Consider the following 12963-nt stretch of genomic DNA (forward strand, 5'->3'; position numbering starts at 1 on the left):
CAGCTAGCCTAAACTGGCCAAAGGGATATTCCATACCATAATGAATAAAGAAACTATAAAATTAATAGCATTTGGCCAGGGGGTGAGCTGCTGCTCAAGGACTGACTGGGCATTGGTTGAAGATTGTGAGCAACTGTATTGTGCCTCTCTTGTTTTGTAAGTATACATTATTGTTGTCAATATTATTTTCCTTTTCACTTTCTTTCTTAGTAAATAGTTTTTCTGTTTGTTTTTAACTCAACCCCCAAATTCTACCTTGTTGGTTTTTGTCCCCCCCAGTTCTCCCTCCTCTTCCACCGGGAGAGGGAAGCACAAACAACTGTGGGGTTCTGAGCTGCCTGCCAGATTAAGCCAAAACAGACCTAGGGGATGAGGAAGAACTAAGTTTCACATTAACCCCAGGTCTGCTTAAAAAGACTGGAATCTTCTTCCACCATGGCCACAGTTTTAAAAAACAAATATCTATATATTTCTGCTGCAGTTTCTCTATCACATGTACTTGCCTCTCGGTTTTCAATACAAGGACATCAGTGAAACCATCCACTAAGAGTGCAGGAGGCACTGATATGTTAAGTGATCTAAAAATAGAGGGTACCTAGCCACAGCAAATCAGTTGCAGAGCCCATTTTTCATCCACTCCTCGCTGCTGACATATAAAAATGGAACCTGATAAGGGACAAACTCTTGTTCTTAACAAGAAAGTCTGCCTTAAGAACTAGAGTCATCCAACCGCCTTCCTATTTCCTCTCAATGCTTTCCAAGCCCAAGTTCTTGGTTCTTTTTTCTACCTAAATACAAACACACAAGTTAAGTTCCTTTTTTTCTTTTTCTTTTTTTTTTTTTTTTTTAAAGTCCATCTTGTACCATGGCCCCATACAACTAACAGCACTCGAATGTGATAGATCCAAGCAAACCCTGTATCATGCAGAAGTGGGTGGGTTGAAATCTGGACACATGCAAAAAATGTAATAACAATCAAAACAAGTTTATGAACATAGCATCTCACAAATGCAAATACTTACATCCATGTGAAAAACCTTCACATACAATAAATAAACCTTTCATTTGTTTTACCCAGTTTTGTCTCACACAGTGTCCTCCAGCATTTTTAGTTAAGTGAAGACATCAAGAGATTAAGTGCAGATATCCACAGCGTCTCTCAACACACAGTACAGAGCTCTATCACTAGCTAATACATGAAATTTGATTTTAAAAAGGTGGGCAAATAATTAAGTCACAAGCTTTTAAAATTCAAGCTCTTAACAACTGTCTTGCATCATCACCTTCGTGGAGACTGACAGTTCAGAACAATTTATTTCCTACTCAGTTGGTCAGTACAGAACTCATCAAGCTTGACCTACATGTTGTATTTGTGAGCCTCAACATAATACAATCCCAATGTCCATTATGCCTGTACCTGTTTCTCACTGCATCATGCCCAGGTAGAAACATAAATACAGAACACAGCTTTTCATTACACAAGCAGACACTTACTTAACTCCTGCAGATTTTGCTTGAAGGGCACTGCTCCAGAAGTCTTCTACATTGGTTGGTTCAGAGAAGGCCTGCAAACATGCACTAAATGGGATCTTGGCACGGACAAGTTCTGGTGGAGCTCTCCTTGCAGCTTCTGCTTCTCGCCTTTTCAGCTCATATGCAATTAATTCATCTGAGAAATACACATGACACTGAAAGCTAAATGAACGTCATGGTTATGATGTTCCTCACTGTAGTAGTATTTTCAGAGGTTTTAGCAATGCAAAAATGTATCAATAAAGCTTTTGCATGGCTCAACTAGACATGAGACACACCAAAAGGTCAGTGAACTGACCTGTTGCTTTCTTTACCTTTGTTTGTTGCCGCCTCCATGGCAACAGGTAACTGCATGATATAGTCTACCCTCTCAGTGTAGCGGACTTTTCTGGACTGGCAGCATTGTGTGCGCTCTTCCACCAGGAAACGGAAAACATCACTGGGGTTTTCTGAACCTACAGGATTCCTCTGAAAAAAATATTAATATTCACTGTAACGATCATCCCTTAGATGAACAAAGAACCCAAAGGCTGCTCGTCGTTTTATGGCAAATGTAGAGACACCAAAGTTGCATGCAGATCTGACAGTTCCATTTGAATTCTATCGCATGTAGAACTCTTGCACCCATAGTGAATCCCACTTAAGTAATAAGTCTGACTTAATAAGAAGGAATAATTAAGGAAAAAAAAATACTTCTAAACCAAAGTACTTCTAAATTGTTGCCATTTTCTACATACTCAATGCTATAAAGAGTATATTAAAAAAAACCGAGCCATTCACAAAACAAATTCAGTCTTAATACTACTACAGAAAAGAAGTAGTCGTCATGCAGAATTTCTCACCTCTACTAGATTTATAAGATGTAGGAAAAATTCCTGTGCATCTTGTTGTCTATTAGAGGAAAATTCTGTGTGGTCTTTACTTATAAAAGCCTTAAACATCTGGGGAGATATTCCATTTTGTTGAGGCTAGAAATAAACAAGAGAAAGAAAAAACTTTTAAAGATTTTTTGTTCAGTCTTAGATCAAATATCCCCAAATCATTCCACTAGATCTACTTTTGGCCTATTTTTGGCACTGTAGAAATGATAGTTTCAGTTTCACCTGGATTTCCTTTAAAAAGAAAATGAAAAGGGTCCTGAGATATTATTTAGGGGTTTTAGAGTATGTTTTTTTTTTTCTATTTCCTGCAGCATTCACACAGGTTTACTTCTCCATGGCATTTGCAAGTAAAATTAGATTACCAAAGGATTGCTAAAGGTTAACAGTTTTCAGGAAGGCTTTAAGTCTACACTGTTCACTGTTCATTTGACAATCCTCTCAGACCCTTGTTTCACTTAAGGCTATGTGGGCACTGAAGCACTTGATGTACGAGCTATTATACTCAGAACAAAACCTTTCCAGCGATCTCTACCAAATGAAGCAGAGAATAACTAATACATGAAGAACGAATTCACAGATGGGTTGCCAAAAACAGACACGAATTTGCAGTTTTTAGATGTTGATCACATTAAGGGACCAGGAACATACTAGCTTTGGCTATTTGGTTACATCAGTAGGGAACTGCACCAAGTCTGAAAATCTCTAGCTGCTGAGTCCTCATTTTGACTTTCACACACTCTATCACTTTCAGAAGCCTTTTTTTTTTTTTCCCTCCTGAAATTGCTTTAAGATGATATTAGCTATGATACCTTTGCTCAGATTTGCTCTCACTCTCCATAAAACCAAATAAATTTCAAGAGAGTCCAAGCAAAAGCAGAGCCCTTAGGACACGTTAAAGGTTATTAAATATTCAGCCAATCTCAGTCTTTACTGCAGTTGCTCTCACAGTCTGGTACAAAAATAGAAAAAGCAGCATGAAATGAAAGGCACACAAAGCACACACTAAAACAGGAAAACGTTAAAATTGATTTCAACAGGGAAGGGTAGGCAAAGACTCACTGAAAACAGAAGGACATTCTCAGTTACATTTTTGTCAAGTACTGGCAACTTACCAGCAATGTCATTAGGCTACGATGCCAGTTAGAGGCACCTATATAGAGTCTTACTACTGCTTTGACAGAGAGATGTTCCAGCAATTTCTGAATCTTGGGTTATGCATCACTCTTGCAACCTCAATCACATTTCATTAAAGCCCGGATAGGCATAAAATAGCTCAAATTACTACATAATAGGCTTTTTTTTTTTTGTGTGTGTGTGTGTGTGTGTGCGCGCGCGCGTGTGTGTTAAAAGTAAGAATACTGCAACGTGGCACATTTGACTTGACATGTAATACACTTTTTGAAGTTACGCCTTACTATCATCTATATACTTTTTACTCATCCATTTGAGCACGGAGAAGAAAAACAAGCCACATGCAACTTCTTCTCTAAACTCCTTCCCCATGGAGGGCAAGAAAAATAATGGAAGAAATGGCAGAGCTCTAAACATCAAGTCCTAGTTGATGATCATTTAGGCTTTCAACTTGTTTTTAATATTAAAATGGGATCAAGAAAACTTCTGCTGTTCCCAGACAAAACTCCTGTGGTAAAAAGATTTTTATCTCCCCAGAACCACAAGTATTTATAGAATATCTGGCATACTTTCCCCATCAACAGTTGCAAAACAGCTCAGCTAAATATAGACTGTGCTGGACCACTGCAGATCTCACATGAACGCTTTCACAGGCAACAACTCCCCAAAACACTGGATGAATTCCAGCAACCTAGAAAGCTAGATAATGTCTTTGCAGGTAGGATGCAAAAAAGAACAAAGATAAAATGAACAATTGTGGACACAAAACAGAGGCAGTTGAAAACGTTAGGCACCTAAAATCCAATATAGTCATATTATGAATGTCAGTACAGCTCTCTGAATGACAAAACACAATATGTACATATATCAGTATTTCAGAGGAATGGTGTCAGGAAGGGAGGTGAGGGAACGTTCCCAAATCCACAAAACCTAGTTTTCTGTATGTCCAGAGCATTGGAACAGAAAAAAAAAATATATCTATACTTGATTTTTTCAGTGTTCTTCAACACAAAGAATGAAAGGTGTGAAACCTGTTCCTAAACCTAGGTTTAGGAAAACCTGGTTTTCCCCGCATTGCTCTAAACAAGATGTTTCAAAGTAGATAGTTTGAATAGGAAAACAAACCTCAACTTTGATAGATTCAGTTGGATAGATTACACAGACCAAATAACTAACGTTTTGCTCAAGACAAATGTTAATCAAATTGCTGTAGGGAAAGCAGTGACAAATCCATAAGCAGAGTTTGAAAAAAAGGAGTCAAAACACAAACTGATGCCGTTCTCACTCTCCAAATGCTGAGGGAAATTTATGCCAACTTGGAAAAAGAGAATAAACTGTTGTTGATATAAAAGCTGCTAACAGCTTTTCTTCACAGAATTAGGAAGGTACAAGAGGTACAAAGACAAAACAGAATCAAGCAGGGCCCACAAACCTTGTTGAGACAAAGAAATCAGCCAGGCCTCGGTCAAAAATGACCATTATTCCTAAAAATTGAAGAATTGTTTAAGATATGAAGAGCTTCCCCTGAAATCAGGTAGAATATTTTCAAACATCTCAGAAATAATTTCTTTGGTCTTTCTATTACTTTCTGCAATTTAGAGTGAGATTAGAAAGTCTTCTCACACTCGGGACTCCCTGAAACAGCATTTTACTGTCCCTCAGAGAAGATAAACGTAAGTTCTATTAATGTTTGCACTCATCACGGGAGCTGTTGAACACCTTCTTAACAGAGCCATTGGTTACTTTAAAGCTTTGCACAAATAGTCCCTGACTAATATATTCCTGACCAGAATCCCGCTCATTCCACCTTGCTAAACATCCCATGCTGGATCCACCCATGTTCTCCAATGCCCAGCACCTGTTCCCTTTTCTCAGGGTATCACTTTTACCTAGTTACCAGGCTGCACAAACTCAGTCAAATACCTTGTGTTCTTCTTTCATCACCTGTTCAATAAGCTCAGATTTCATGGGTGGTTTAGAATACTGGCCTGAAAGGAGACCATGTCCCAGTTTAGCCCTGTACGGAAGAAAATGCGGGAAAAAAAAGAGACAAGAAACAAACACATGAGAAAACAGACAGAAAAAACAGAAGATTTTCTTTCAAAGAAAAAATAAATATACTGTCATTGAGCCCATAAAGAAACATTATATATAATTAATCTGGCAAGTCTTCACATTCTACCCTGTGCCATGTTTCACTTCCAAGCCCACACAAACATACTTTTCTTCCTTGCCATTAAATTATTCAGACTATTTAAATTGACAAGGTAAGTCACTGAAAAGTGTCACTTACATCTGAGTGTTGAAATCTTGTGTTGGATCAAGCGGGGAGTAGTCAAATATTCTCGGAAGGTTTCCCACATACCTGGGCAGAACAAAGCACAAACATTCAAATATCACATGTAGCTAGATACACAGTCCTCAGCAGCAATACACCTACAGGCCCCTTCTGTGCTAGCAAGTCAAATTTTGCCACATGCAAATAACTTCATCTAACTCTATTGAATGCTTCTACCAGTGAAAAAGAGAAGTAACGAAGTTAGGAAGAGGATATTTAAGTTATGGTTAGAAGTTTCTAGCTAAAGAGAAAAGATATGGCTTTGCTGTTTACCCAGAATTTATATTTTATTTCTTGATCCTGAAACAGCTGCTGGATCGCATTGCTCAAAACCATGAAACAATGCATTTCCTACTCCAGACTAACACTGCTAAATGAATTCCTAGAGTTTTTTGTTTGTTGACTTTCAATCAGGAACAAAACATGTCAAATAATGTTTGTATTGAGTTTCCTCAGAGAAACAAAAGCTAATTCCTGACAATAAATGCTGAGGTATATATTGTTGTAGCCGGCTTGTTGAAAACCAAAGCACTTGGTAACATACTGAGTATTGCTTCACTTGAACACAGGTGAAATAACACGCTACCTGGGTAGAGCCACACTGAAAGAACACAAACACCTAAATTCTGCCAGGTCCGTATTTTGTTAAATACTCTAAAATACCGTTCTGCATAGAAAAACAACACCCAGGGGAACTAGGCAACTAGTACTAAGTGCTAGCTTGGAGCTACTTACGCTCGCTGGAACTCTGGGATGCTGAAAATGGCTTGCATGACAGCGTTGAGGTAGCAGCTATTTCCCAGGTTCTTCATGCCGGTATATCCTGGGCCATACATGGGCTTGAGTTTCACACCAGCTTCCTGAATCACTTCCCATTCAGAGACTCTTGGTTTTATATCATTATCTCTTAGACCATTCTCTGCCTGAAAGGAAAAAGGTTTATTTGTTTTTTGCCTTTTAACTTCCGCAACCATTATATTGTTGCTGTCATCATCACCAACTTTGTGAACTCTTCTAGAAAAGGAGAGATAATGGGAAAAGAGAGGTGAATCCCACATGCAGGGGAGGAGGTCAGGGTCAGAAGTGTAACAGCTTGCTCATCCAATTTGTCTCTCAGCTCTTTACTACAGACCACTGGGTCTTTGAATGTTTCTCACTGTGCCTTCAATCTCCACTCCTCTACGGGCTGTGTCCTCAAGACTCAGCATAAAGATACTGCATGTTTTCAAGCTTCATTTTTCTATTTATATTGGTTGGGCATAGCTGCTACTGTAGAATATGGTCGCAGCAAACAAATCAGAACTCTTCTTCATGCAAAATGGAAAAGCCGAAGTGCAGGATGTTCAAGTCTCAATTCACAGCTCAGCTTTCAATTTGGAGATACTAATCATTTCATTGTCATTTACTGCTAGCACTACTCGTCCACAAGTGACCTTACAGACTGGTCTGAATACAGTAGGGAAATCCTCTGTAACAGCTGAAACTATACGTAAGTTTTACAGATTTTTAAGTAAAAACAGGTTTTTCAGAAAGACCACTGAATAAGAGGAACTTCTTATTCATGATATCGGCAAGGACACTAATATACTGAAAATACTGTTGATTAGAAACACAAAGGCTTCTAAAACCAGTTTAACTCTTCTCTAATAGTTTAGTTTTTTTTTTCTCTCCACTTAGACAATGAAATACACTGATCAGCATAAGGTTTGTTCAACATAAACTATAGACATTGCTCTTCTCCTGTCTCTCCCTACCCCCAACTAGAAAAGTAAACCAGAGACTAAAAAGAAGCTTGATTTCCTACCACTTGCATCTGTAGCATATCAATCCCAAAGTGTGCCAGATGCTTTGCTATATGTGGATCTAAAACCGGCTCCTCTTCATCAAAGGAATAGACATCTACAAAAGCAAAGAGAAACAGATGACCTGTTGTATCAAACATTGCCCCTTGTCTTTGTTGACCAACATTGCATTCTCAGTACAGAAGTGCCTACACAAGATGCCTTATACATATTCTCCGGGTTTGGTTGAGAGCTCAGTAAATATCTTAAATGTTTTCAACACCATTAACTCAACTCTTCTCCTTTGAGTAAATTACACATCTTCATAGCATTAAAACCTAAGAAAATTTGAAGCAATTACAGTATTACACAACAATCCTCCTTCCCCTCCCCCCCAAAAAAGTAAAGAAATCTGTAGGAGAAAAGAAAGAAGGAACACAGCTCACAGAATTCTAAGGTACATATGGAATCCACATTTTGAACACAGCAACAAGAATTTAATTTTTTGTGGAGCTACTAGATACTGGCAAACACATCAAAACTATGAGTATATGAAGCCAAGTAACAATTGGAAACGGCATTTTAATGTCTCAAGCAGTTCAAGGAATCCATTTCCTTTTCCCAACGAGACACAGGGAAAAAATAAAAAAATCCTTTATTTGAAATAACTTGGATGGGACTCGGAAGATTAATCTTATCATGAGAAAGTCCGATATCATTATTGGGATGTCTTGCTTTATTATATGAGAGATCTAAATTCTAGCTCTAAAATAGCTCCTCATAGTCCCTAAAGATTTTGAAAGGGCAAAGTTCAAACTGAGGAGGGAAGCAGTACGGCTAATGATACTTTTGTTATGAAGCTAAGTTTAATAAATCCAACAGATGGACAAAATGAAGATAAAATCTCATTTTTAATGCTTACCAAACAAGACTTTAATGAAGCAGAGTTTTCACCCACTTAAACAAATAACACTACATCTACAGGCATGACGCGAGGATATAAGACCCACTAGAAGGTCTTGAACACGTCTTGCCTTTTCTCTTCTCTGCTCTCTTCCTCTGTAGTGTATGAATACCCCTCTGCTCCAGTCTCTACTCATATCAAAGTCCAGAAATCTCTGCCAGTACTCCTCTCAGACAATTTTCCTTCACGTCATACAGATTTTTCCAGTGATCTCACCCCATTTGATCAGATCCAGGTTAAAAGAGAAATTTGAACAACGCCGAACCAGAAGAAATAAGAAAAATTTGAGAAGACAGAGCAGGAATTCAAATGAAGTATGTTCAGAGCACAGATACCACTTCTAAAGGGTCCTTCTCCTGCTCCCTCCTGGCCTCAGCCCATCACCTGCATAAGATTTAAACAAGACCACAGCTTCCTTGAAGATTGCCAGTGGAAAAACCATGCTGAAAGGATAGCTTCAGTGTCAGCCACTATTCTAAGATCTAAATGCAACTTATGGATTTATCAGTCCTATGAAAAACATTAACTCTCTCAAACCAAGGAATGGTGTGTTTGAGCCACGCCACTATCTGCCATCAGTAGCCATCAGACCCTCTATTAACACTGGTTCTGATGACCCTTCTGGCATGCATGGAGCTGTAGCTGCTCATCTACTGGAATTCCACTGTGTAGTAGCAAGCATGCTCAGAGGACTTGACAGCTCATCCACATACAACATTCCATAGTCTTCTGGTGAGGTCACAGCACAGCCAAAAGATCCTGTAAAGCTCACACACCTATCAGTGAGATTACACATCAGCTAATCTTGGGTGACTGCTTCCAATGTGTTTGCTTTGATTTTGTTTCTCCTCCTTTCTGGCAAATGAAGAAAGAGCAGCCATCTGGAATTACTGACCCAGAGCTGCAGGAATGAAACACACAAGATTAATCTTCACTCAAGCCCAGCTTGTCTCACAAACATTATTACTTTATGCTGTGTAGCCAACTTAAATTCATGAAAGAGAAAGAGAATCTACTTCAAAGGCGGCAAAGAGCAGCAAATTAAAGAAAGAAGCTGAGAGTTCCACAATACTGGTCTGCAGTCCTCTCCTACATTCTTATCCACAAGAGTCTGCATAGAAGTCAGCAAATAGGACACACTAGCTGCTGTTCTCAGAGTAAAAAGAAAGGAAGAAGAGGGGAAGACAATAAAAAAAATGAAAAAGAGAACAAGAAATATCTGAGATAGGCACCACAAAATGTTATTAAACAGAGAATCATCATTATTATTCCTATTGCAGTAAGAAAAGTGACACTGCTACCTGTACTTCCTTTTCTCTTCCAGCTCAAGATTTATGCCTGTTACAGACAACACTCCTTCCTACTTAAAGGATAACAGGCAACAGCCCATGAAGAAAAAAGTTGCACAGGATTCCCCTAAAGAAGTATTTGACAATTACTAAGACTGGCATCCACAAAGCAACTCATTCAAGTACCTGTTAAAAATAGAGCCTCTCACTGCCAAATAACTATTCCAGTCCTCAGAGCATTTTCAAACATGTAACCTCAAGTACTTGAAATCAAAACTAATCGCATTGTAAAGAGAAGTAGCTGTTAGCATGGCCTGCCAAGAAGCACTCAACCTAGAGAGGAAAATTTTTGACTTGTGTAACCCGTCCAAGGTCCTGGGACGGTAGACAGAGTTTTGATTCAATTTCTGACCTGAACCCAGGTCTGTTCGTTGACAAAACACTATGAAATGAGGCCAACGCCCCACAAATCCCTTCCAGTCTACGCAATACCGATTTCTCAGGAAAAGACGAAGAGCTCTCCTCTGCTCTGTGAATAAGTAGGGTAGAGATGAGCAGAGTACTGGCATCTCCTCTTTCTCATCCTAACTAGTGTGAAAAAAGATAAAGTTACGTCAGCAGAGGGACCAACACTTATTACTCCTCTACTATTACCTCTTCACCTCCAGCCCAGGAAAGCAGAAACCAGACAGATTTTTTGTCACAATCAGCCACGGGGCCTCTTTCCTGAAGCTCATCTGTCATCCAGCCCTATAGAGAAGTTATGATTACCAATGCAATATAGATCAGAGAGATTAATTGCTGAAAAGGAAAAAAACAAGGTTGGAGGAGGGAAGTCTTCCCTATAGGGACATTAAGTTAACAATATCCAGAAGAACAAATATCTGTATAGAACAGCTGCTGCCCCTCATTCACAGGGAAAGATGACAGCGCGTCCTTTGTTATCCCAAAGGCCACATGAGAGCAAAAACAGCTGATGGGTGGGAGGCAGAAGTACAACAGCTGTAGGAAACAAATGCTAGTGGCAAAGATGCCAAAAAAAAAAAGCATTGAAACAAACACTAAGGAATATTATTTGTTTTGTAGATGCAGGTTGAAACTTACATCCACGAAAATCCTAGCCATCTTCAATCCAAAACCAGGCTCACCCAAGGAAACAGAGTCTGGGATAAAATTAACTTTGCTCAGTGCTTCTATGGCACAGCTGGGTGAATCCGACTAATGTCTCCTTACCCTGAAACTGAATAGGACTTAAAGATGAAAAATTCTCAACTGATGTGTGTAAATAAATAAACGGAAGGCTGCTGCTCTAAACAGTCATTGTCCATCCATATGGTCACCAGCACTAGAAAACAAATGTAATCATGCTACCTGATTTTTCCCTCCTTACAGCTGCAGAAAAAGATCTCTTTGCTTAAGACTTTCTCAGCTTCTCATGTTTATACGCCATCTAGTTTTCATACACCACAACCCTTTCCACAGCAACACTGCAGAATGTCACACAGAGAACATGCAAGCAAGATTTATGTCCTATATTATATATTTAAATCCTATAGATCTTTCATTCTCACAAGATCATCGGGCATTTTACTAATGACCATCACAGCAGACCCATGAAGATGAACAAAAAATTACTGAATCAGCATGGGAAAATAACACAGTCCCCAGTACATTAAAAACAAAATACACATTGATGATAGTAGACTTTTCTGACTTCAAAGTATTATTGTTATTGTTTCTTTGTTATTGAAGATTGAATCATTTGCCCCAGGCTAACACAGTAAAATTAGCAGAACTAAAAATAATGTTTCTCAGGACTACATTATTTCAAAACACCATTCCTCCCCACGTAATATTAAGCCACTAATATAAAAAAGCCAAAGTACTATTCACAATCAGACATAAAACAAGAGGAAAAGAACAAATAAAAAAAAGTAAGGGTTTTCTTCTAATGAAGTGTGTCATTCTGCTCAAACTGAACAAGACTCGCAGGGTTTTCTTTCCATATCAGTCTGCCAAATATTTGCACTAGAGAAAAAAGACCGCTTGGTAATAGGTTTACACTGTTAGCTTCACGCACAAAAGATATCCCATCTAAGAACCTGGTGGCTGACCTGCTCCATCAGGAGTGATGGTTCCCAACTTCACTGCCAGGGGATAACCCGTCTCCTTGTAGTGCTCCATTGCGTGACCATTCCCTCCACTACCATCAAAGAACCACTTCCCGCACAACACTGAACCATCTGTCAGGTTTAGCCACAGATTCTCCCGAAGATCACATTTTGAGCACTTCCAACCACTGCAAGAAAAAAAAAAAAAAGGAAGAAATTACAGAAATAAGTAAGGCAAGAAGCAGTTCTGCATTCCCAGTTTTGGTAGGCCAAACCAAGCACACACATCCAGCTAAGAGTCATACAAGATAATTGCTGGCTGAGTTACTGCCTTTAGTTTTTTATTCTGAATTGCATTAGATAACCTAGAATGAAAAAACCTTGCTGCTTTTACCTGGGGGGAATTCTAACACCGTTGTCTAGCTGCACAAGCGATTTGGCATGCTTAGATGCCTGTAGCTCTTCTTCCCAAGAGTCAGGGTCCTGCTTCCTGTAGGGTGATTTTGCACTGAGGAGTGCATCAGAAGCTATTGTCACCTGGAAGACGAAGAAAGATCAAATTCAAAAATCTAACACAGGTCAGTGACTTTTAAGAACTCAACATCCAGCTCAGTTGCTAACCATACATTGAACTGGATATCAGTAAGAATAATTATATGCTTAAATACACAAATACGTATCTGGATTACAGTTATTTTAGCAGGAGAGTAAGCACAACATGTAATATGTGGGTCAAGCTTTCATCACAATAAGGGAAGGAACGCAGGAGGCAAAAACAAACCCAAGGAATAAAGACAGAGGAGACTATTTAAAATGCCTGCCTCCCTAGTAAAGAAAGACCTTAATGTAAAAACAAGCAACTGACAACAAAACAGCATCTTGATAAAAACTGAACTAGGGAAAAATTCATTCCATGCTTGCACACATTCACTAAC

General features: G+C 38.9%; 1 protein-coding gene across 1 annotated transcript in view; it reads right to left on the minus strand.

Moving 5' to 3' along the window:
* USP13 (ubiquitin specific peptidase 13) overlaps window positions 1-12963 on the minus strand; it is a 40808-nt gene that overhangs the window by 6713 nt on the left and 21132 nt on the right. The window contains exons 5-13 of the mRNA NM_001305103.2: window positions 12423-12565; window positions 12032-12216; window positions 7688-7782; window positions 6619-6806; window positions 5839-5910; window positions 5469-5562; window positions 2376-2501; window positions 1848-2001; window positions 1495-1669 (exon numbers count right to left, since the gene is read on the minus strand). Coding sequence (NP_001292032.2) covers window positions 1495-1669; window positions 1848-2001; window positions 2376-2501; window positions 5469-5562; window positions 5839-5910; window positions 6619-6806; window positions 7688-7782; window positions 12032-12216; window positions 12423-12565 — 1232 coding nt within the window. The remainder of the gene's footprint in view (window positions 1-1494; window positions 1670-1847; window positions 2002-2375; window positions 2502-5468; window positions 5563-5838; window positions 5911-6618; window positions 6807-7687; window positions 7783-12031; window positions 12217-12422; window positions 12566-12963) is intronic.

The sequence above is a fragment of the Gallus gallus genome, chromosome 9 (genome assembly GCF_016699485.2).
Source record: "Gallus gallus isolate bGalGal1 chromosome 9, bGalGal1.mat.broiler.GRCg7b, whole genome shotgun sequence".
NCBI classification, from domain to species: Eukaryota; Metazoa; Chordata; class Aves; order Galliformes; family Phasianidae; genus Gallus; species Gallus gallus.